The sequence below is a fragment of the Talpa occidentalis genome, unplaced genomic scaffold (genome assembly GCF_014898055.3).
Source record: "Talpa occidentalis isolate TD23 unplaced genomic scaffold, MPIMG_talOcc4v2.1 talOcc4.3, whole genome shotgun sequence".
Classification (NCBI taxonomy): Eukaryota; Metazoa; Chordata; class Mammalia; order Eulipotyphla; family Talpidae; genus Talpa; species Talpa occidentalis.
The window spans coordinates 27585988-27612179 of record NW_023603184.1 but is presented as its reverse complement, the minus strand read 5'-3'; the positions used below and the strand labels follow the sequence as shown (position 1 = coordinate 27612179).

Sequence of the window (26192 nt, the reverse complement as noted above, 5' to 3'; positions counted from 1 at the left end):
CACCATAACAATCAAAAGTGAGATGTATGGAGAAGGTAGCAGGTATTTTTCCATCTTTAGAGAAGACCAAGTTTCCTATTTGGGGCAGGTCAGGAACATGGCACAACAGAGTCTGATATCCTTTGCACCAGCATTGAGAGCATTAACAGAACTTCTGTGCCTTAGTGCCAGCGCCTCAATCCTGGACCCAAGCAATGGGTTCCTGGCCCTGAGCCTGGTGGTCAAGGGGCTGCTGCCTCAGGGACTCAATGAGAATGGCAGCCATGGCCATGGATTAGGGGCTAGCTCTTTGCCTTCCCAAGGAAGGGAAATACCTTGGGCACAGCTTCAAAATCATTCCCATCTAGATGTCTTATTACCAGATATGACCTGAGAGAGCAGATTGGAGGCTCAGAATTTCTGGGTGTTGTGTTTGAAGTTGTTTTGATCCAAGTGCATTTTCTAAAGGTCATTATGGGAAACAGTCAAAGAGGCAAAAAAACAGAACTTTGGTTCATTCAAAGAACAAAATCCATTTGGATACCTGTCAACCTTTAGAAAGTTCATTCTGGGGGCCCTGCTCTAGGAAACTGGCAGAATCACTGATGTGTAAATGTGCTCCCCACCAACAGAACTCAGTGGAAGACAGGCAGAAAGAATCCCTAGATTGCTCCTGAGGGCAAGGCCTCTCTCTGACACTTGAGCCCCCAAACTTCTTTGGGAAGGGCTGAGACAGGAAGGAAACTGGCAGCACTTCAGGGAGTCTTCCAAACAACCAATCCACACCCTATCCATCAGCGGACCTGTACCCTCTGTGTCAGCAACCTTGAGCTACATGATGGATGAATCCAAAGTTGAGCAATGCATAGGCGTTGCCCTCAGACAGCTTCCACCCTATCTGAGGAGCCCCAGGTGGACCCCATGAGCCAGAGAACCAGACAGAGACTGGTCACGAGTTCCAGAACCAATGCAGTGACAGAAGTTAGAGGGAACAAATGAAGGGCCAGGGAGCCAGGCAGCCAACCCCTGAGGACACAGGCCTTCAGCTGGACCTCCCTATACTCCATCCTGACTTTGAGATCTGTATAAGACAAAGTCATGGCAAGATATTCAGGGTGACCAGTGGGTAGGCATCCCTCTGGATCCCATTCTCAGTACTGCTGGTTAATTAAGCTGAGCTTTGAATGGCCCTTGGATTCCTTCATTGTCTATAGTATAAGATCCCCTAGGTATTGCTAACCAACAGGAACTTTCTGCTGTAATGGGCTGCTGTCCCATTAGCTAAACTGAAGGGTGGTCAGGTATGCCCATCCTGCACCAGGCTGAAAGGTAAGAAGAGGATATTCTAGATTTCTGATAATAAACTGGCATGAACACAACATTCAACACATGCAAGTGCTTTGTGGCAGGCAAGTGCAATTATGTGCATTTCAGAGCTGAGGAGGATTAGGTGTGCAAGGTTAGGCAGCAAGTTCTGGGCAGAGCGGGGACTGTGCTTGGCAATTTGGCTTCTCAGCAGCTACCACTCACCATGGCAACTGTGACCTTAGTAATACCACTACTAACTGACAGTGATTGGATGTTTACCGTGACCCAGGCAATGCAAATGCTGTACATGAAATATGTCATGTACTCCTCCCAAGCCTTAGGAGAGAGGTATTCTTTTTGTCCTCTTTTTACAACTGATTAAATAAAGGTGTCGAGAGAGACTCCCTCACTTGCTCAGAGGATTATGAATGGATTGTCGGTGCTGGTACTGGGAGTCTAACCCTGATATGTTAAATTCAGACCCCATGCTCTTGACCACTTTGCTGTTCTTCTGTGATGGAGGCTGAATGGTTAAATTGCTCTCAGACCTTAAAGGACATGCAAAGGAAAAAAAAATCTTACCTAACATTTTCTCTCTGAGATCTGTATTTCCATATGAATAGTAGTAACAAACCTTAAGCTGAGCTCTAGCGCCAGCCAGCAGGAAACTGAAAACACAGAGAAAGATGTGGCTTCCCAGAAGTGGGACACTTTAAGGAAACTGCATCCTGGCCCTGAACTCCTGCTTCAAGCAAAGCCTCCTCCAGTTGGTTTGGATGGATTCATGGACTCACTTGGTCCTGTGGCTGAGTTACTAGAACATGCTGACTTTTGATCTCTGGTCCTTGCTTCTTAAATTAGTCCCCTTTGTCTCCAAAGGGCTATAGAATCCAAGGGATGTCAAGTCTGTGGGACTGGTTTATAGATTGGTGATCTTGAGTCTCCACCCTTGCAGAGGTCCTGATAGTTACTCTCATCCTCCTAATTTGGAGTCTTGTCTTTTCAAATGCTTGGTGTCAGACCTGCCAAAGCCCAGAGCTCTATGTCTTTCTCTCAGGCTGAGTGAGACAGAATTTCAACTCTCATACCTGTCAGTAGGGACTTTGACTTTGCCCACGCTCAGCAGGAAGTAGCTACAGGAGATTGAGGTCATGGTCCCTTTACCCCTTTAAAAATAAAAAGGATGAACGATTTCTCAGGAAGGGTCCCAGAACTGGGGCAGAGACAGAGGGACAGGCCTCAGGACAGAACTCAGCTGTCTCTTTTTCATCAGACTGGTATATAGACGTTAAATAAATCTGGGAGTGGCAGATTTATTTCTGAGGAGGGAATGAGGTAAACTGCAATCCCCTCACCCCCATCAGTAACTGGAAAAACATCTGTGCACATTCTGGGGCAAAATGACCCAAACCCTACTTGTTTAAAACTCCCTTTATCTTAGTGGATCTCCTGGGTCCTGTTGTGATTTAACAGTCTTGCTAAAGAAAAACTGATCAAAACCAATTCAGGACCCATCTGTGAGCCCCCTTAACCTAAATATCTGTCTATCTATCTATCTATCTATCTATCTATCTATCTATCTATCTATCTATCTATCTATCTATCTATCTATCTATCATCTATCTATCTAGATATGGGAGTCAGAGTGTATATATATCAGCAGCCTCGAGACTCCAGGCTTGATTCTCCCTTGAATCTGCCCACACTCTCTCTTTTTTTTTTTTTTTTTTTTTTTAAATTTTTTTTTATTATTATTTTTTTTAATAGAGGCATGTTTATTTATTTATTTATTTGTTTGTTTGTTTTTGTTTATACATGCACTGGGTACAGTCAGGAGCGCGGGAGGGTGAGAGAATTCACCAGAGCCAGAGCGGGGAGCAGAGCAGGCAGAAGGACCGAAGGACACTGCTGAGGGGAGCAGCGGGCGGCAGGAGAGGTCTGCGCGCCATGTGGGACCCTCCTCCGGTGGCCGGGGAGCAGCCGGGGATCGAACCGGCGCCGCAGACGCCGCGGGCAGCTTCGCAACCCAGCGCTCAACCGCTGCGCCACCGGGGAGGCCCCCACACTCTCTCTTGAGTGTGTGCTATCACTTGCAATAAGAGCTTCATTTTTAACTCACCCACTCTGACTGCCACATGAGTTCTCTTCTGCATCCCTGGCAGGAGCCTTACACCTTGGAGGTGGCCTATCACCCCCAATTTACTTCTCCACGTGGGTGCTAATGATGGCTGAGTGGTATGTGGGACCTGAGCCTGCAGATACTGGGGGGATTCCCTGCCTCACCTGCTGTTGAGGGTCTCTCTGGGCTCCCAGGGAAAGCCTGACTGCTGGTGAAGGGAAGTCTGCGGACATATAATGAGGGCTGCCTATTGCCTTGAAGCATTGGAAGTGTTTATCATGGGTGCAGATTTCCAGAGCTGTCCTGATGCCTTTCATCTGCTCCTCTTATGAAGTCTACCCATCAGCCTGGGACCCTGGTTTGGGGCTGTGGTTAGCTCTGCACCATCTGAGATGTTCACAAAGGCAAGAGAGCAGGCGACCTCCTTTGTGATTATGATAACTCAGATTGCTTATCCCTGCTCCTGGGATGCAAAAACCAATATCCTCAGAGCTGGCTTATTCTCAGTGATGTAAAGAGTGCTCCTTCTGCTCACTCTGCCTCCAGAGGCAGCGGCTGTATCTTACATGCACTTCTACTGATCCCCAGCTGCTCCTGTCTGCCCATCTGCCTGTATCACCACCCACCTGCCAGCCAGCCAACCTAACGTAGCACTCTGTTCACTTGTCCATCACAGCCTGGAGTGTGAGGTTGCTGAGGGCTGGGACTTCATCTCTACAATCCCCCTGCAGTGTTCAAACCTTTCCTCTAACTAACACCTGTGGAATCTGCTGCATCCTGTCAGTAGGGACTGCTCACTAAATGGAGTGTTTTTGGAGTGGAGGGGGCACTTTGATTTCTGGGGGTCCTGTTTGAACAACCCCCAGTGCTGAGGATCCTGCCAACATGTAAGTCTGGGAATTGGGGCCTCAATGAAAAGCCCATGAAGTTCTCTGTCCCCCATCTGATTTTGCTTTTACTCCCCAGCAACCTCTCTGCAACCCAGCCTCAGGTGCCATGTTTCTCAGTGTGTTCTGGGGAACACTATGTAGGAAACCCATTGAAGAGTTTGTGGTATAGAGAGATGACCCAGAACTTAAAATGAGACCTTCTGTTCATAAGAACTGCATGAAAGGAAGCAGCCCCCTCCCTACTAGCCCCAATGCTTGACGCATTTCCTTTTCTATACCTGAGTATATCAAGGGCCTCCATGATTTGTCTGGGAGAGGAAGGACATGGGTAGGGAAATAAGATATTCTGATGTTCACATCAGGAAAATAGACATTATAGTCACAGTTACTTAACTTCCATGAGGCTGTTTGAAATAGGGTAATGATACCTTTACTACATCCAAGAGATAACGTGTAACTACATCTATTGGTGTGTTTCCGTTAGAGACTTGTGGTATATAAAGAGATTATGTTTTTGTTCAGGTGATAGAACATTAGGGTCACTTTGTTACTTGAGATCTGAGATAGTTTGGATTGACATGAAGTTTTATTATTTAGGGAGAAACTACTTTCTTATGACTTGTTAATAATTATTCTGTTCCAGATCTCTGCTCCAGAAATTCTGGGGATGAACCATCTTGAGGCAAATCTGTGTTTTTCCCAGACTTTGTGGGTGGGTTCTTGTATACACACTGAAATTTGGAAACCATTTCCCCGACTCAATGGTTTTAATCCTGGGCTGCACAGTGGAATCACCTGGGAGATAAAACATGAACCAAAACAAAACAAGGTGCCTGGGCCCCAGCTTCAGAGAGTTTGATTTGGTCCATCTGGAGCTGGGCCTGCACATCCGTAGCTGTTTCTCAGTTGGCTTTCATGTGACGCCAAGGCGGAGAACTTGGGTTAAGCCATGGCCTCGGGTACCTGTGTGTGGCTGGGACCTGGGCTCACTCCAGGGCATTGAGTGGCTCCCTTCAACCATCAGCCACGAACTTGGTACAATGGTCTCTGCTGTGTTCTAAGGATCTCGGGGGGTGGGGGGGGGGCAAGAAAAGTCACTCCTGTCTGGCTTTCAGCAAAGTCTCTCCAAAGGAGCAGAGGGTTGCAGCTGCTGCCAAACCAGTGATTCTGGAAGGGTTTGACTCAATGACGTCTCTTGGGACATTCTTGCTCATGTTGTGGGCGCTCCAGAACTATGACGGGATGTTTGGTGTTGGCTGCTGCATGTCAGTGGCAGAGCCAGCATGATCCTCCTGCCCTCCTACGATGGGCACACACTTTGTACATGACTGGCACGCATGTCCAGGGATGCCAATCTTCCCTCCATCAAGGGCCTCCTGCCTCCTAGACCCCAGGTTAGGATCCCTTCCAAACTCACTGCCCCTGTGCAGAGACAATCAATTTATTACCCATCTTTTCTTAATCAAAAGCACGTAGTTGTTAAGCAGGGCTTCTGACTCCCAGTGAGGTTTTTCTACCCTGAGTCTTGTAGAAATCTAGCCCAAAGCCCCGGAACTGGGCCCCTTTGTTGAACTCTGTGTGTCCTTAATGCTAGGCCTTTTTGAAACCATTTGATGACTCTGGGAGTACCTACCTTGGTCCCTGCTCTGAGAGCAGATGGAGCAGAGTGAATTCAGGGGGGTATGGCCACAGACCAGGTCTCCCCTCTTGGCTTCTTTTGCTCTTGTGTCTGCCCCAGGTTTACCTCTGTGTCATCTTCAGAAAGTCACTGTGCTTTAGATGGAATGAATGACTTGGCTTCATTCTCTACCTTGGGAAATGAGCAAATGAACTTACTAGTTTTGGGGGTTCCAATCATTTTCTTGAGCCAAGGCCCCTTTCATTAAAGAATGTCATGTGTGAAACCTTAACATGCAAGCAGACTAAATTTAGGTGGCTCTGATAGAGGGAGAAGAAGAGACCTCAGACCTGGCCTATCCCCCACTCAGGCCTACCCCTGCCCCAAGGGGACACCACAGAAGCTCTTGGAGATCACTGTCCTAACTAAGTTATTTTTGGTCTGGGGTGAACCTTCTCTCCTTCTGTTGGTGGGTGGGGGGAGGGTTCTACATAAAAACCTTGGGACAGTAGGATTAGGTGGCTTACATACTTCAAAAAGGCATAGTCTAAAATGCCCATTGTTCTTGTTTGGTTTGGGTGATATTTATTTTCAAGTTAAAAGTAATATGAAAGTAGGGGAGGGATTTTAACATTCATGAAAAAGGGACAGTGTTATAAAAGGTTGTGATCCATTGAGCTACATCAGTGTATTTCAAAATGCAGGTCACAACCCATTAGAGGGTCATGGAATCAATTTACGAGGTCATGACCAACATACCTTCTTAACAGAATATTGTAGCATCAAATGGAATACACCAGAGTTTGCCATACATAGTAAGGTTAAAGACTGTTTGTGAATTGTTGTTTTTCTTATTATTCCCTCATTATTGCATGTATGCTAGATCTAATGTGAAATTGAGTTCTTACTGTGGATGTGATCAAAGGCGACAGAGCATTGGTCTGGATGGATGGTTCCTGCGCTTCCTCCAGGCTCTGACTAGTCTCATGTCTGCATTTGGGAGCCTTCCAGCTTGCTGTTCTGGGCAGTGAACTGTTGAGGAATGCAGGGAGATGAGGGCTTGGGAAGGAAGCCCCTCCCTTTGGGAGAGCCCAGCACCCTACACATCACCCATTCCTCCTGGAGCATGACAGGAGGCGAGGAGGTTAACACGACCTTGCCTAAGTTCTCAGTCCAGGGGGCCAGCTGTGTACGTCTTGTATAAGGCAGGTGGTATATATGTGTGTGTGCTGGTCTGGGCACCTCCCCCTAGTTACCCCCAGCAACAGAGGCTTGTCACCTCCAGGCCTCTGGCTCATGGAAGCCACTCTCAGGACCCTGTCGCTGCTATGCCTCTCAGTCCTGTAGCTCCCCATTACCTCAGTTTCTGCAATTGCTAAGATGTCCTGGCTGCTGGGTCATGAGTCTGGGAAATCCTTGGCATCCCCCTGCAGATTGGGCCCCATTGGATAGGAATTCCTTTTTCCTAGGTCTTGGCTGCACAGTGTGATAAACCAGCCAGGCTGGAAAAGTCTTCATCTACTCTCCTAGGCCTGGGAGGATCAATCTGGATGCAGAGGGCTCTGACTATGGCTCTGGGTGACCTTTCTTACTGCCCTTCCTCCCATGACTTTAGTTGAAATGGCGTGGGGAGCAGGGAGCAGAGGCAGACCTTCCCTGGGCATCCAAGATACCTCCTCCCAGGGGAGCAGTGGGCTCTGGGTCCTTGCCGTCTCAGGGAGGATTGAGGAGTCTCATGTTTTAAGTTCCTCGGCCCAGACACTGGTAGGGAAGGCACTAAAGAGATAAGCAACCACCTTAAGAACTCCCGTTTTTGCTCATAACTCGATCCCCATCACCCAGTACAGACTTGACTTACAACAATGATCACAATCACCAGTGATCACATAGTACATGGAAAGTGAGAGGCTTTGTTATCCATTTATTCAATCCATAAAAATCCCACGAGGGAGCAGATATTATAATAATCCCCAGTTTTCCTCATTAGGAAATAGACACAGAGCGGTTAAGGGACTTCACGAGGCCATAAGTTATTGAGCTGTGAAGCCACGTCCACAATCTGGCAGTGTGGCTCCGAGGTCTTGTACTGCACTACTAAGCTAGACTGCCTCTCACACACTTGTATCTCCATACGTCTTTGTTGAATGAGTGAATTAACTTTCATTCCTAACTTCAAACCCTTGGAGTTTAATTTTTGCCTTTCTGTGGGTACCCAGTAAAGGTCTGGCAAACCAATGAGTGTTCTTCATTGTGCAGGAACCCACCAGGGAGCATCTGTCTGAGATCCCCTCCCTCTCCAAAGGAAAGGTCCTTTCTGAAGAGGACATTCTTGTAGGCTAACTGGAAGCTGTGCATCAGAATATCCTCTCTGGTCCCCCACCAACCTTGAGGATGGCATGGAGATAGAAGCTCAGAGTCTCAGAGTCTCAACCTTAGCTCTGAGCCTGGAAGACCTGGGCCTCCCAGGGAGGTTCATCGTATTTTCTGGGTATAGAAGTTGGCTTTATTATACACTTAAAAAATTCACTTGTAGGGCCTCCCCGGTGGCGCAGCGGTTGAGCGCTGGGTTGCGAAGCTGCCCGCAACCTCTGCAGCGCCAGTTCGATCCCTGGCTGCTCCCCGGCCACCAGAGGAGGGTCCCACATGGCGCGCAGACCTCTCCTGCCGCACCCGCTGCTCCCCTCAGCAGTGTACTTTGGTCCTTCTGCCTGCTCTGCTCCCCGCTCTGGCTCTGGTGAATTCTCTCACCCTCCCACGCTTCTGACTGTACCCAGTGCTTGTATAAATAGATAAATAAACAAAAAATTTAAAAAAAAATTCACTTGTAGGAAAAACACTCACCTTTGTAGGGAGACCTAAAGAAAGCTCAGACTCTATGGATAGTGTGGAGACACACTGATGTGACCTCATCTGACTCTGTGGCTAAGATGTGAGTGTGGATGCTTTCCAGAGCCTTGGGTTGACAGAGACAGATCAGTGTGGGACTCCCATTCACTGTGTTCCAGGCACATAGGTACATTGTCCAAAGCCTTAGCTTATTTTGTCTGACTGGCCTCAGGGGTCCATACAGCACAACTGAGTTGGTAAATTAAAAATTTGCCAGATGGAAAAGACTAATTTCTCCCCCTTTCAAAATCATAGGCATGACGGTCTTTTTGCATACATTCCACCGGACACAATCTGCATTCATGAGACAGAGCACAGAGACATCATAAAGGTTTCCACATCTTTCATGTGATAAATATTTTTACCATTATGCTCAAGAAATGGATTTTGTTTGAAAATTGCCTACTTCCTTTGATGGCTTTGTGGACATGGATTCAAAGCCTTTCCTGGTTCTGCAGGAAGCCTGGGCTGGGAAGACCTGTTTGTTAACTTCTTTCCAAGGAAAATCCACTTCTCTTCACCAAAAAATATAGCCACGATGCCACGTTCGGGAAATTTATGACTGAGGACAGTGATGAAAATGCGTCTGGCGAGCCAACAGCTGCCGGGAGCGATGGGGCGCTTAGCCCTGGGGCCACCAAGGCCTGGGCACCCGGCAGTTTGTGTGTGGATGGAAACCCGCTGGGGTGCCAGGTCCTATTTATCCTTCTCCACTGTAAATTGCACTTAAAGATTCAGATGTGGGCTATTTAACCAGAGGGGAGCCCCATAATATTTCTTCTTGCAAGTTTGTTTTTACAAGTGTTCTTTTCTCATCTTTGAAATGACACATTTTTAATGGTCTTGCTACATGCAGTGAGCAGCCACTGGGGACTAGAGGAGTCTGTTTGCAGGTTCCGCCTCCTGTGCATGTGCATGTGCATGTGCATGTGCGTGTCCGTGTGTGTGTGTGTGTGTGTGTGTATCCATGTGTGAAGATACAGCTGGTAACAACTGAGCAAAACAGGAGCTCTGCTCTCCTCTGGGAGCCTGGGTTAATAGTCCCAGGATATTGTGATGAATTCTTCTCCCTCCATACCTGCAGAGCCCATCTTACTCCTCGTCAGCCTGACATACAGGCTGCAGATGTTTTCAGCACATCTAGAATCAGGCACAGCCCTGGTGATGGATTTCTGAGGGAAGAAGTTTGCTGGTTTGTCGGGACCCATGCTGGGGGTTTGGCTGCCTCTGAGGTATTAGAAACTTAGCCTTTGAGCAGATTCCCTTTTCCCAGAGCCACTTTGCAGAAGCCCTCATGGGTGCAGAGGACACACTGAGCAGAGAATGAGGGTATTGAGGGGCTTTGTCTACTTCCCAGCCCCCAAATCAGCTGCAACCTAGCAAGCCATTGAATGACTCTGAACCTTGGATTCCTTCACAAAATAAAGGAATTGAACAGCAGAATTCCATTGAGCACCCTTTCTAAGAATGTGGCCAAAATCTGTGATTTGAATAACTTTAAATCAAGGTATCTTAGGACATAAGAGGACCTTAGAGATGATCTCTTCTTACCCCCTTGTGCTTACCCCCAGAGAAAACTGAAGACCTAAGAGAGGGAGGGACTTGCTCAGGGCCATAGGTGAGTGGCAGAGCTGACACTAAAAGGAGACCTGGGGCTCCAGTCACCCCCATGGCTTGAGGGTTCTCAGACTTAGAACCCACCAGCAGCCTTGCATTCCTTAGGAATTTGTTAGAAATGCACATTATCAGGCCCCACCAGATCTGCTCAATCAGAGACTCTGGGGAGCATCCAGAGATGATCTGTGATTGAACAAACCCTGTAAGTATATTTCTTACTAACATTTAGGAACCAATGCAATAGAGCATGTGGCTGCCCCTTTAAGACCAGGAGAAAGACATTGGAAAGCAGCAGGCTTCCCTGGGGAGACTGAGACAGAAAAGGGTAGAATAACATTACAGAGGAAAGGCGCACACACTCTTGCTCTTCCCAGCTTATTCCAGGCTGCCAGTTTCCCAGAGCAAGGATCCTAGTATAACCCACCCCCCTGTCTAGGGGGGCAGCTATCACAGGCGTCTGAAGCGGGTCCGGGGAGGCCTTCCTACTACAAAGGGCCACATTTCTCTCTCCCCGTGGAGCCCAGCTGTTCCCATCTGTGCATCTGCGCCAGGAGAAGCTTGCCACTTCACCATCAACAGGGACGGGCCAGCGAGTTCATTCCAAGAAACTGATGTGCAGAAACACTGTGTTTTATGTGTGAACAGTGAGTTGTATATTTAGAAGTCCAGGATCTCAGCTCCAGGCTGTCAGTTCTCGGAGAAAAAAAAAAAAATGATGGTGGGTGCTTCAGAGTTCATTATATCTCCTAGGCAGAATTCTAGGTTTAAAGAGTTGTTTTAAAGTAGCACATAATGGCACATATAAATCCTGGTTCCTAAGATACATACATTTATCACTCCCTAAAATGAGTTTTTCACATGTTCTTTATATGGTTGGCTTGGAGCGTAAAAACTGGGCCCCTTTAATGGCAGCTTTCATTCTGCATAATTTCTGATTGAGTAGTTTCTATTTCCGGGTACACACACTGAGTTCTGGCTGCTCCGACCTGCCAGCCGCAGCCGTGAGCTCAGCCGTACCAGGCCCATCAGTCACCCAGGCAGGCTGGGAGGATGCAGTTCAGGCTAGCTCTGGAGTGGGCATGGGGTTTGTCTGGTTGTGAGACGCCATCATGCAGTACCCAAGTCACATGAATTCTTGTTCTTGGTCTGCCATATCAGCCCCGAAAGAAATGCACGTTTCCCTCTTGACCTTTGACTTTTCCTATCTGGCATTTGCCACCCTTCCTGCATCCCACCCCAACAGCCAGGGCTGCCTTCCCTAACTTTTCAGCTCCTCTTATAGGTACAAGGTCTGATTCCTCTGTTCCTTAGCCTTGTCCCAGTCATGTTCTCAGCATCCTAACTGCCTTTTGTTCTTCCTGGCAGGGTCTGAATTAGGCCAACTGTAGCTGGGTGGAATAGAGTTATGTCCAGTGAGATGATAACAGAAGAGTTAGAAGGGTCCTCAAAGGAAAGAGCAAGGGTGTATTAAAAAAAAAAAAAATCCCGTGTTCTGGAGCCAGAGACTTTTGAGCACCCTATAAGCTGACACCCAGCTTATAGGAGCCAGGAACTATTTTGAAAGATTTAATGGGAATTCATTTCTGTATTCTTTTCTACAGCCCTGTGCAGTGGATACTATTTTCATCGTTTACAAGTGAGGAAACTGAGGCACAGATAGTTAGGACTCAGCCATTTCATAGATGAAGCAGCTGGGATCTAGTCTGTTCTCCCACTCTACCAGGCAGCAGCAAATTACTTGTTAGCGCCTCTGACTTTAGTTTTTAATTGTTTTATTTTTTATCTTTTTCATTGAATGGGGCATTACTTTAAAACATTATATATGTTTCAAGTGTGTATCATTAAAAATCAGTGTGTATTGGGCCTCCCCGGTGGCGCAGCGGTTGAGCGCTGGGTTGCGAAGCTGCCCGCAGCCTCTGCTGCACCGGTTCGATCCCCGGCTGCTCCCTGGCCACCGGAGGAGGGTCCCACATGGCGCATAGACCTCTCCTGCCACCCGCTGCTCCCCTCAGCAGTGTACTTCGGTCCTTCTGCCTGCTCTGCATCCTGCTCTGGCTCTGGTGAATTCTCTCACCCTCCCACGCTTCTGACTGTACCCAGTGCTTGTATAAATAAATTTAAATAAATAAATAAATCTTTTTAAAAAAATCATTGTGTATTTACTACATCATTTACTTCTAGAAGTCCAATTCTACCCTTCACTGTACAATTGATCCCTTCCCTCTGGTCACCACTAATTGGTTTTATAGCCTGAAAGTTCATTTTTGCTTTATTTAGTTCATTCAATTATTTGGCTTCCCTGTATGCCACATGGGAGTGAATTCATATGGTGTTTGTCTTTCTTCTCTGACTTGTTTCACTTACTAGAGAGTCCTATAGGTCCATCCATGTGGTTACAGATCACCAGATTTCATCTTTTTAATAGCTAAGTAATATTCTGTGGTGATATAGACCACCTCTTCATTATCCATTTGTCAGGTGATCAGCACATAGCTTGTTTCCAGCTCATGGCTATTGTAAATAATGCTGCAGTAAATTTGGGGGTGCATATATGTTTTCAAATTTATATTTTTGTATTTTTCAAGTAAATACCAAGAAATGGGATAACTGGGTGGTACATACCATCTATGGCTGCTTTCTTGGTACCACAGCAGCACTGAGTAGTTGTGACTGAAACCATGTGACCTATAAGCCTGAAATATTTATGACTTGTCCTTTACAGAAGAAAGTTTGCCAACCCCTGCTGTACATCTTACTGCTGCTCACGGCTCCCATGACAGTGAGTGATGATTGTTCTGTGCGTGTGCCAATGCGTACTTTTCTGAGGAATGGTCAGTTTTCATCAGATTCCCAGATGAGAAACCCCCTGAAACAATAGAACTGCAGCTTTAGGCTCTACACTTGATCTTAGCCAAAAGGCCAAGAAGCGATAGAACTGCAGCTTTAGGGACACAAATGTCAACCTCCCAGTCCAAAGCATGGCGGCAAGAACCTGGGCCAATGGTCAGGAGCCTCTTGGGAACTGGGATGGTTCAACCAATTAGTGGGGAGGGAGCAGAGGCCCAGAGGGTGATTACTGCAGTTCCTGCCTACCACCAGCTGGGGTCATCCTTTGTTGTTTATGAGAGAGGCTGGGCCCCGTGGCTTCATGGTCAGAGGTGAGGCCTGGCCTTGGCTAATGGCCACCTGCTGCCCTCATGTGCTCCTGCTTTTTGTGAGGACCTGGCTGGCCACCTGCCCCAGTGGGATAGGGCATACCCACCATGCAGTCTCAGAGGAGGGTCAGCACGAGAGGAGCGTGCTGAGATAGAGCAGCCCATGGTTGGCGTTCAACAGATACTTGCTGTGGTTCCTTTTCCTGGCTCCACCCCTGAGAGTCATGTCAGAATCTCCTTTTTTACGTGGCAAAGCCCACCATGATTTATTGGGATCAACGGGATAACAGCCTCCCAAGGGTGTTCATATCCCAATCTCTGGAACTTATGGGTAGCTGACATGACAGTGGTTTGCAGGTAATGGGCTTTGAGGCTCTGCAGTGGCAGCCTGGGCTCCTCAGGCAAGGCCCAAGCATCTGAAGAGGCTTTGTAGTGGTGACTTTTCACCCGCAGGAAACCAGACTGAAAAGTGGCAAAAGAAATGGACATTCAATAAGCCTTTTTCTTTTTAACCCCTCAAAAAGCATACAACAGGGCATCTCAAGAGTGGAGAAATTATTTGATAAAAAGCTTTGAATTGTACATTTGAAATGGTCGAATTTTCCAGTATATAAATTATACCCCAATAAAGCTATTTAAAAAAATTGAAAGATGTGGGAGAAAGGAAAATATCCTTTAAGAGCAATGTTCTCTCCATTGTTTAATGTTCAGACTTCATCTTTCCAAAAGCTCACTTCCCAGCCACAGCCTGACAGTCTGTTCCCATTTAGCAAATGAAGACAATGAAGGCTTGAACAGGCTGCTGTCTTGTCCAGAGAGAGTGAAGAGCAGACCCAGAGTGGGCAGAGAAGGGTTCCCCAGAACTCTTCTGGAGGAGGACCAAGAGACAGGACCACCTCTGCCCACCCCCCAGATGAACTTCAGACTTGGGGCCGCCAGTGCTCGCGGCAGTTACCTGGGGCACTATTCTTCTTGTCTCAGTTTCTCCTGCTGCTTCATGACTGGGTTCTGGAATCATCACCAGGCACCCAGAGTTTCAGCTTTGAGCATGGCCCAAGGGCAGAAACAGAAATAGCAGTGGCTATAAGACTGGCTGCAGGGTGAAATTGAGGCTCCTCCTAACCCTCAAAGCCTTTTTAGCTGTCCCCTCTGTCTGAAAGAGGGGCCTGGAGTAAACTGAGTAAAAACATAGAAAATAAGAAGGCTCCACTGCTTTCCTGGGGGAAGTATCCCTCAAAGTGCCAGAACAAGGGGCCAAAAACGAAGCTGCCACTGCCAATGAGGTCATAGTCCAGCTTGAACATTGGGTTAAGCAGGGGTACTCAGTGATATGAGCCCCATCCCAGGTGGTGCTTCTGCCCCCTCACCCCATGAGGGTTTGACCAGTCCCCCTGCCCATCCCCAAGGCAGGGCCACTTGGATCCCCAGAAGCAACTGCTTAGTGTGATCTCTTCTCTGCCTCATCCTGAAATTCAAGGAGAGCTGGGTCTGGGCTGCAGCCTCTCTTGCAGCTTCCCCCAAAGCCTACCTTGGGGCGAGAACGAGGAAGCCCACCTAGGGGTGAGAATGAGGGCCTGCTGATACCATCAGAACCACAACTGACTCAAGAACCGTGGAACTGAGAAAAACAACTCTGTTTCTCGTCAAATCAGTTCCCCGCCATAAGCCCGGTTTCCCTCTCCCCACCCTATAAAAACCTGCCTTCCCCTGACAATGGGCACGACTTCACTGACCCCCCACTCTGGGTCCGTGAACCTTGCCCGGGAGCTCAAATAGTTTCCCCGCCTGTGAGAAACTTGGGCTGGCTCTCCTTCTCTTTACCACACCAGTCCTTTCAACTACCAGTGCCTCAGTTTCCACTAATGTGCATCCCAGGACTGGCAAAAGAACTCACTTTCAAAAGATGGGGATCTCCAGGAATGTGGTCCCGGAGAGGATGGGTGGTTAGGAGTAGATTGGACTGGGCAACTTGATAATGTCTATTTCACTCCCAAGCCCATTTTCTTTCAGCTCCATCGTGCAGTCCCGGTACCACCAAGACCCCAGAGCCAAAGCTGTGGGGCACGCTCTCTTTCTGGCTGCTTACTGAAGCAGTCACCCTTGTGCGGGTGTTCTTCCTGCTCTCAGCTCAGAAGCCTTGGCTAGGTCTCCAGAGGTGCTCCCAGTGCCCAGCTGGTGAGCCTGTGCACAAGTACTCGGAGCTGAGGTTTTTGTTGCCTTAATTGCTCCAAGCTTCGCCAGCTGCTCTCTTGCCCCACTTCCCTCCTGTCTTTGTGAATTAGCATGGAGGCTGCCAGGACGTGGATCTGAAATTTTCTACTCTCATTAGTGAGCTGTATATCAGGTACTGTGAGCATGTCTCTGAGTCCATATGTTGGCATTTCCTGATGCCCCATGTGTCACAGGCAGAAATTTCTGGAAAACAGGTCAGACACAATGAGGACAGGACATTTACATGGGTATGCTGATGAGTGATGGGAAAATTCTCCAGAAACCCATATCTTATTCACAGGGCTCTCCTAGGAAGGGTTTTTGCAAGTGTTAGTCAAAATACACTCAACTAGTGAGGCACAGGCACTCATTTGCACGAATGCTTGCAAGGTGTAGAGCAGAGTTCTGGCCTAGCCAGGGAAATGCCTTTTAGCTGCTGCCTGGTGGGAAGATCTGGAGAATTCCAAGAAAAGGGCTAGAGCAACCAAAGTGACAGGACCACCTGGAGGACTCTGGGCTGCAGCGGTGTGCTAGCACTGCTTAGGTATTTCAACTGCTAGACAACTTTATAAAACAGTGCAGTCCTACTGAGCAGTCCCTCAGGGCCTGCAGTGTCTCTGGTCTTCAAACTGGGCAGCTTGTCTTGGCTTGAGACATGGGGTGGGGCTGTGATCAAGAGGAGTACAATTTAAGTAGCATTCAACAGTGTCTCTGCATTGCTGTTTCCTCTTAACCTGTGATGGGAATCATGAAAGCTACATCATGGCTACTGTGATGGCCTGACCTCACTGCCTGGCAGGGGTGGTGCAATGTGGTCTAAAGAACCATAGAATCAGCTTCAGGAGCAGAATTTTGTAGTAGACATGGCAAGATGGGCCTAAGGTCCCCTCTGCATTGGACCAGAAGTAATGCCCTTTGCCACTTTGGACAGTGCCTTTTGTGAGATTAGCGTGTTGGGCTTTGGCACATGTGCTTGTCAGAAAAAAGGGGATACCTGCCCTGACTCTCAGGCTTGTGGTTTGGGCCCCATGATTTGGGCCAGACTCTCCCTGAAGGAATGTCAGGGCAGTTTTCTAAGACATTGGGCCTTCTTACCTCATTGCCCTCTGCACCTGGGTTTCTGGGAGTACAGATTTTGGATTCCCAGTGGGCTCTTTCCAATTATAAATTCTGCCAGGTGAGAGTAAGAAAAAGGGGGAGGGAGAGGCACAAAGTAGACAGCAGCCCACCCACACTCCCTGCCTACCTTCCTTCTCCCTATATGTTTGGGGTGGTTATTCTATATACTATCCTGTCCTGGATGCTTGAGAGAGATGCCAGCTAATCCTCTGCTATAAGAGTTTTAACAAGGAGTGCTAGGAGCAGGTAGAATTGTCCACCAATGACCACATTCCATGGAACTGCCTGAGAAGTTTCTAAGACCCTACTGTTGTTAGTCTCCTATAACTTTATATGCGTGAACTAGGTAGGAAATTAATTGCATGCAACTGGAATTTTCCTTGAATTCATGCTCCTACATGCTGGCACAGAATGCCAGCCCCCTTCCAACTTCCACTGGAAGGATTTAGAAGCCCCCAGTGGGCAGGGGGACTGCTGACTCCACCACGACCTGCTGCTACTGCCTGATTTATTTATCGTACTGGTATTCACTGAGCACCTGCCAGGTGCCAGGCACTGATAAATTCACTGGAGGCTCAGCAGAGCGAGCCAATCCCTGACCTCATGGGTTCACAGTCTAGTTAGAGAGACAAGCAGCAAGCAAGACAAATAGAGAAGGTACATATGTGAGTTCAGAGGCAATACTGGGAGAGGGGATTGAATGTTTACTAAAGGCTTTGGTGAGAAAGTGACTTTTGAGTAGACCTAAGAAGTGAGGGGCATTAGCCATGGGGGTGAAGAGGGAAATGGAAAGCACCCATAGGTGCTGCGTGGGGTGTGCCTGGGAAGTCTGAGGAGGGTGGGGCAGGTGTGGCTGGAATGAGTGCTGTAAACTAGGGGAGCAGTGTTAGGAGTGAGCTCTGGGATCTCCAGGGTTTTCTGATCACTGGAGGCTTGTGGACATTAGCATGGCACAGGCAGTCACTGGAGGGTCCCATACCCCTAGAAGTGTTAGTGGAAAAGTGCCCTAATAGGACTATGGGGTTTCATGTGTCCTTAGCAACTAACATATATTGAACTAATAGTTACTTTGTGCCAGGCACCGTGCTAGGCTCCTTACCTGGGTCATCTCATTGAACATTCACGGCGGTTCTGTGAAGGAGTACTACTACTATCAACTCCATTTTCTAGATGAGGAACTGAGGTTCAGGATAAACTACACTCAACTGGAAAACAATAGAACAACACTATAAACCTCAGGATTCTGACTGCAGCCAGTGCTCTTAACCAGTCCTTTGGGAAGGAAAGAAAGGTGAATGAGGTTAGTGATGGCAAGGCCTTCTCACCTAAAGGTGTCATATGTATGGTGGAAAGCAGGGGTCCCCACTATCTTAAATGGCCAGATATGAGTATTTCCAACTTTGCAGGCCACATGGTTTCTCTTGTACCTACTCATCTCTGCCCTCCCAGTTCTAAAGCAGCACTAGATGACATGTAAGCAAGTGGCTATGACTGTAGTCTAATAAAGCTTTATTTACAAAATAAGCAGTGCCCAGGTTTGGCCCTTAGACTAGTTTGCTGCTTGTGGTGCAGAGAAAAGAATGTGGGGTTTGGAGGAAGTCAGATTTCAGTGCCTCTGACAATGTGGGTGACCTTGGGTGAGTCATTTAACCTTTCTATCTTTGCCTTCCTTGAGTCAAATAACTAACTACTATGGGTAACTTATTTACTGATTTATTTTAAAATGGTGTATGAAGTGCCACATATAAGCCCTAAGTGCTGGGAGCCAAGGATACAGCAGGGAACTCTGCTCGTAGAGTCCACCCTATGAGCATGACAGAGATAACCTTGGGCAAAGACCTCGGCAGGTACAATGCGTGACTGGGGCAGGAATTGAACAAGATGATACTTCTCCCTGCTGTCGTGCCCTTACTCATCATTTAGGACCCACTTTCAAGTTGTCATCTGTTACATACAAATGACAGTAAAAAGATAGGAGCATGTGGTGTAACCCAGGGCTTTAATGTGTTTACAATACATTATCATGCAACCCAGGCCTAATTGTGAATCATAATTTTTTCACTAACTGATCTCATTTTACTTGGTAATATACATTTAGGTATGTGAGAGCAATAAAACTCCATTTCTGTTAAATATTATATGATTTAGTTGGTTCACTGATTTAAATTTTTACTGCCCCCGCCTTTCCAGATGAGTGAATCATATATCTTTTTAGATAACAGGGACCTACAAGAGCAGGCAAATCCTGTGCTCTTGCCAAGAAGGGGAAAATAAGTAACCCAAAGCCCTGGGCTGGAGCTGTGAGCAGCCGCACTCTCCTACAATCTCTGGTTTTGTCATAGAAACGCATGCATTTTTTGCATTTTACTCCCTAATGGATCTCAATCTGTTTCATGTGTCTGAGTTTCCTTCCATATGTTGAAGGAAAATTGGTAACCAACATGATGTGCTGTGTTTGTCTTTGGCATCCATGTATATCCCAGCCAATTGCCAGGTAGAGGCAGTATAGATTAGTGGTTAGGACCACCCCCTTGGGAAACAGACCTCCTGGGATTGAATCTCGATGACTTCACCTCCCTCTGAATGAACCTGGCCCAGTTTTCTTACCCTCTCTATGCCTCACTTACATTCTCTGTGACACAGAAAAGAAACCAGTTCCCTCCTCACATGGGGAGATGAATGGTATCTGAACAAGGTTTGCAGCAGAGCTGCGCTCATGGTAACCACTTGGGAGGCATTAGCTATGACAGTTGTCCCAGATTTACACTTCTCTGTAATTTGGGGATGTTCCCTAGGATGCAGCCTGGAGAGCTTGTCACCCAGCACCCATGAGTCCAGCTGCACTTAAAATTATTATTATTATTTTTTAAAGATATATTTATTTATTTATACAAGCACTGGGTACAGTCAGAAGTGCGGGAGGGTGAGAGAATTCACCAGAGCCAGAGCGGGGAGCAGAGCAGGCAGAAGGACCGAAGTACACTGCTGAGGGGAGCAGCGGGCGGCAGGAGAGGTCTGCGCGCCATGTGGGACCCTCCTCTGGTGGCAGGGATCGAACTGGCGCTGCAGAGGCTGCAGGCAGCTTTGCAACCCAGTGCTCAACCACTGAGCCACTGGGGAGGCCCTGCACTTAAAATTCTTTTGGCATCCCTCTCCTGAGGGCTGCAGCATCAAGGTGCTGTCTCTACATTCAGGATCTGGACTCTAATGTGCAGGGAGCTGTGACAGTCCCCTCTCCACGACAACCTCGCTCACCTCCTGGGACAGGGACTCTTCCTTCTGTGATAGGAGGATATTAGGTATCACCGTGTCCCCATTCTGTTCCCAAGCCTCATCCACTCTCCCACACTGGCTCTTGGGAGAGTCCCCCAAGAGGAGATAGATGGTAGCAAGAGGTGTGGTTTGTGACTCTGAGCTTCCTAAACTTTGAAGATTCTGAAACTTGAGCCTCTTGCCCCTTTCCAGCCTGTATCTTTAAGTTACCTGGCAGAGGTGTGCCATGCCGCCCTGACTCCAGACAGGCTGCTGCGGCTTCCTTCAGAGCTCTGTCTCATTCCAGGCATCTGACTCCATCTCTTGCCTCATCACATGTTTATGCGCATGGAAGGTGCTGTCCAGTGGGGCTGGGCATCTCTGTCCAGTTTCTCTGATTTCCGACATTGAGTGGCTTACCTGAATGCCGGCTCCTCAGAACAAATTCCAGAATCTTGACCCATCAGCCTATGTTTTGGCAAGACCTACCCATTACCACTGAAAAAGAGATTTTACTGACCTGCAAGGCTTTCTTGCTGACAATCTTAGTTACCATTATGCTGGTCTAAGTGTTTATATTTTATATATTACTATGATATGTAATCACCACAAATCTTTGAAAGTGGATAAATTTTATTATCCTCATGTTACAGTTGGGAAAATCAAGAGGTTGAGTATTTGCTTTTGTTTATGTAGCCAGTGAACAGTGAACTTGCCTATCAGTCCAAAGCCTCTGCCCTACAGGTGATACTGTCTCTTCCATTTTCTTGGAATGTTCCAGGGAAACTGTGAACTCTTTTTGACCTGGTGTAGAGGCTCCCCTTACAAAGTTGGGGGTACAGAGATCAGTGCCCAGTGTACATGAGGTATGGGGATGCATTGGCCATCTGCTGTCCCTATTTTGGGGACAGAATCTAGATACAGCAGGAGGCAGTCTGGCCTGACTGAGATCTTTGTAGCCAGGTGGATGTCACTTAGTGGGAACAGGCAATTCACTGCAGAGAGAAGGAGTAGGAGTAGGAGAAGGTGGTGGGATGCCAAGAACTAGACACAGGAGCAGACCACTCGCTAGGGGACCTGGGTACGTGGGGTGGAAGTGGGGGTTCAGTCTGGGGAAAGAAATGCAAAAGCCCAGCTCAAGGGCTGGGGTTAGCATCTGTGATGGGGAGGCAGACTGGGGAAGGAGGGGTTCTGACTTGAAACCATGGGGTATAGTGGTCACGTCAGCTTCATGGCAGCTATGGGCTATATTTCTATAGTGCTTGTGCTAGTGGTTGTTCAGTGTATCAATGGGTATGTGGATAGACAAATGGATTTGGGGAAGGATGATGATTCCAGTTCTCCCTCCTCCCCCCCAAAGATGGGGCTAAGATTGTTTCACCCTTCATGGTGGTGAGGAAGGGAGAAGGGTTGTGATGCTATGCAGGGGCACTGACCCACTGTTTCCTTGTCCTTCTTTCTGCAGAGGCTCCTGCCAAGCCTGAGGAGGCAGAGACTGAGCCCTTCACAGACTCTTCTCTGTTTGCGCACTGGGGCCAGGAGCTCAGCCCCGAAGGCCGGCGCGTGGCCCTGAAGCAGTTCCAGTACTATGGCTACAACGCCTACCTCAGTGACCGCCTGCCCCTCGACCGGCCCCTGCCTGACCTCAGACCCAGTGGGTGAGCAGAGTTGGAAGCCCCACTGACCGGTCCTTGGGAGGTGGGGTCACTACAGTGCTGGGAGAAGAGTCAGGAGTGGGCACCTGGACTTTGGGGCCTTCTGCTTCAACCAGGGTCTGTCCTATCAGCCTGCATTGTACAGCACTGCCCCTCCTCCTCCCGCAGCCTCAGTTTCTCAGTCTGCTAAGCAGGAAGGCAGGCTTTCTTCCATTAGAGATTTTGAGGATTAATAACCTAATTTACTCCTGAAGGGCACTAGAATCATCTGGCATTCCTGTTAATAAGTCATTTTAACCCAATTAGTTGCATTTTTATGAACAATTTTTTTTTTTTCCTGTAAATTAGTTTTTTAAAGTACATCCGTCTTCCGGGGCTAACAAGTCATTACACCCAACCGAGAAGTCTGTCTTGACTTCTCCCTTTGTTACAGAAGATGTTCCTTTAAGGTTCAGTTAGAATTTTTATTACTCCTAATTATTAAAAATGTGGGCACATACCACAGCTAAGCTGAGAAAATCTCATTAACTTCTGTGAGCCCCCCCCCCACAATTTCTTCTTTTACCCTCTTTCTGCTCAATTTTACATTTTTCTTAAAGCTGCAAACCACAGTGAGCTTGTATCTGGATTTTTCTGGAAGGATCTTTCATCTGGGTTTGGAGATTATGTGCTTTTAGGGAGGAGAGTTCAGTTCAGTTCTGTAGACCTTTATTGAGTACCTGCTGTATGCTGTATAATTTGGTATGGGTTTACATGGCCCAGGGGAATCAGCTGGGCTCTAGGGATGAAAGAGTCGCTGAAGATCTACAGGGGGAGAAGAGTGTATTCATTTAAAGGATATTTATTAAGCAGCTATTATGTGCCAGAGTAGTCTAGGCACAGTGCTAGAGCAGGGACCAAAACAGATAGAAATCCTTGCCCTTGTAGAGTTTGCATTCTAGTTGGATGGGGCAGATAAAACAAAACAAAGAAGGCAGATGTGTAGCTTATTAGATGGTGCTAAGTGCTATGGAGAAATATAAGTAGGTAGAGAGATAGGGGCAGCCTGGAATGGGAGGAGGAGTGGAATTTTTCATGAAGTATTAAGGGGAGGCCCCACTAAGAAGGTGACATTTGAGCAAAGACTTAGATGAGATGAGGAAGCAAGCCATATGGATGCAGGGATTGCGTGGAGGCTTTGTAGCCAGAGGGACCAGCAAGTGCAAACATCCTGAGGTAGAAGTATACTTGGTAGAAGTATGTTTTAAGAAGAGGAAGGAGGCTCATGTGACTAGAACAGAGCAGCTAGAAGGCAATAGTTGGAAATGAGGCCAGTGGGACAATAGGCAGCAGATTAAGTAGGGCAGTGGTTCTGAAACTTGACTATACATTGGACTCCTATGAGGGCTTTCAAATAATCCTGATGCCAGGATGTACCCCAGACCAATTAGATAAGAGTTTCCAGAGGTGACGCTTAGGATCCACATTGTTTAAAACTTCTCGGATGATTCCAATGTGCAGCTGAGGTTGAGAATGGCAGAGCAAGGCTTTGTAGACTATGATTTATACCGAGAGATGGGGATCCATGAGGGGAGTTTGAGTAGATTAGTGATATGCTCTGTCATTTTCAGACTTTCCTCTGGGTGCTGGGTTGAGAACAGACTGAAGGTTTCAGGGTGGAAGCAGAGGACAATTAGGAGGTGCCTGTGCACTGAGAGGTCAGTGACTTGGCTCTTGATGACAGTGGGGCAGGTGATGAGATCGGGTTGGATTCTGGGTTATCCTGAAGGTGAACTTCAACTCAGTGCCACAGGGACTTAGCCCTCTGAGAGTGCTGCAGAGACCATGCCAAGGGCCAGGGGAGAAACTGTTTTGATAAGGGCAGAGACTAGAGATTGGAGAAAAGGTCCTCATGAAGAACTGGGTCATTAGGACTACTGGAAGGGCCTTGGCCTTGACCTTGACTGACACCAGAGCTGTGGATATTGCTGCCAGCTCTGACTCCAAACACAGGCCCAGCTCAATACATGTTTGTTCGAATTAAAGGGGAAATATGAAAGAAGCCAAGGAAAGGGTGAATCTTACCGATCAGAACACGGCAGTAACAATATGGTTTTTACACGGGACTTGACTTGTTGATACTGCCCTGCCAGATGGACCCACCAGCACTCACACTGAGAGCTGCAGAAACTAGGAGCAGAAAGAGCAAGTGTTATGTGTGAGATGCGAACCCAGGTATCCAGATGCCAGGTCTGCCTTTTGACATTAGCCTACACCTTCCTCAGGTGTAGGTGTCTGAAGTTACTCCAGGTGGGCAGAATCCTGCAGTCTTCTCCTGGGCCTCTGGAGTGGAGCAGTAATACCATGAAAAGACCTTCCCCTGCATAGGCTTTGAGTTTATGGAGTTCACACACCTCCCCGCTAGTCAGGGGACTCTCTAAGCCCCTGATGGAAACACAAATTTCTGGTAAAAGGCAGAGCTGAGCCTTCTGGCTCCTCCACCTGGGAGCTGCTGTGGCTTTAACAAGGCGGCTTTGCACAAGCACTTGAAAGCTCTTTCTAGCTACGCTTCAGCTCCCCTGCCAGACACACACCCAAGACCAGAGGCCTGTTGGTGGACCACTCAAAAAAACATGTGTTGAAACAGTGCCTCCCTTTGTATGCTCATTTCCATAAAAACATTCCCGCCTTGTAACAAGGCCCTTGCTTGGCTTATCCCATTTGACTCATTTTGGAAACATCTTTTCAGTATCTTTACTCTCATTTCATTCTAAATTACACTGGCGAACATTCATATAGTATGAGCCATGTTTTCGAGAACATGTTGGCACTTTATTTATGTTAACTCTGGGGCTCTTCACAGTAGCCTTCTGGAGCAGGTAGTTATCTGGGATAAACAGTTTCCTTTTCTCTCATACGCACCAGACTTGTGATGCCAGAGTGTGGGGTTTTTTCCTCACACTCGCCAATTCTAGGACAGCAGGTGGATATCCTGCAAGTTAGTTCATTCTGGACACTCTATCTGAGGTTCATGCAGTTAGTTCAGATCCCACAAGGTGAGGGCTCAGGCCCACAAGAACACCCCGTCAGGTTCAGTGACGAGTCCCAGGTTGTCTCCTGTATTTCTTTTTTTTTTTAAATATATCCAAAAGGGCAGGTTTATTATAAAAAGGGAGAGAAGAGCAAAGGACACTTGCTGACACACAAGCAGGCAGGAAGAGCTGCTCCCCAAAGGGATAGGTTTGCTAGAGAGAAGTCTGCATAGTCCCACGCAGCAGTCTTGGGAGGAAGCGGCCTCTGCTGCCCTGTAGAGGGAGAATGTTGGCAACAAGGGGCACCTGCATAGATAGGCACAGGCAGGCAGGGGGGCTGCTGCCTCACCTGCATTACTGATTGACTGGCTATAACTTGGGGTTCCCACGACCCCTTCTTGGGTTCAGTAATTGGCTAGCATGACTCATCGAACTCAGGGACACACTTAATTTACATTTACCTGTTTAGTTGGGGTGTGATAAACGATCCAGATGAATAACCAGATGAAGAGGTTTATCAGCTGGGTCTAAAGGGTCCCAAGCACAGGACCTTCTGTCCCCCCTGGAATTAGGGTATGGTACGCCATGCTCCCAGTGTGTGGATGTGGCCGCCAACCAGGGAGCACTCTGAACTACACGCTCAGGGATTTTTATGGAGGGGCCATCCAGAGGGCATGATCTAGCACCACTGCCAGTCCCTCTTCGCTCTCCAGAGGGTGGGGGAGGCAGGTGATGGGGCTGAATATTCCAAGCTTCCGATGATGACTTGGTCTTTCAGGTGACCAGTCCCCATTCAGGAGCCCACTCAGAGTCACCTCATTAAATCCAGAGACACTCCTATCACCCCCAATTCCAAGTGATTCAGGAACTTGTTATCAGAACTCCTTTAACTCAGGAAATTATGAGGAATGTCAGGAGCCAGGGTCAAAGACTAAATATTGGCAGGAACCAAGGGCAGAGACTTATATATATTTCTTCTTATTTCACAGTATTATTGTTAGACTCCACTTTATAGAAGGGGAAGGAACTGGAGACACAGAGATTACATGGTCTGTCCAAGGTCAGGAGTGGCAGAGCTCATTCCCAGATGGAATGACAATAAAATTTGTGCTTATCACCAGCACTGTGCTTTAGCACCTTGAGGTGTCTGTTTGTGTCACTCTACTGGGACTGGCGACCTGATTTAACCAGTATAGACCTGAGTGGACCAGCTAGTATAGGTCAGGAAGGTCCATCTCTGAGTGTGGGAAAATCATTCTAGTGAACATCAAGCCCATTAATCAAGGCAGAGAGTGATGACTGGGCCACCACTGATGTTGGGATTAGGAGCGAGGTGGTGGGGCGGGCCATCTGGAGAGAAAGCCCCCTGCTA

At 47.7% G+C, this 26192-nt stretch overlaps 1 protein-coding gene across 2 annotated transcripts in view; it reads left to right on the top strand.

Annotated features, from left to right (window-relative positions):
* GALNT18 (polypeptide N-acetylgalactosaminyltransferase 18) overlaps nucleotides 1–26192 on the top strand; it is a 332754-nt gene that overhangs the window by 142740 nt on the left and 163822 nt on the right. For both annotated transcript variants that reach the window (XM_054699371.1, XM_054699372.1), the window contains exon 2: nucleotides 21620–21812. In XM_054699371.1, coding sequence (XP_054555346.1) covers nucleotides 21620–21812 — 193 coding nt within the window. The remainder of the gene's footprint in view (nucleotides 1–21619; nucleotides 21813–26192) is intronic.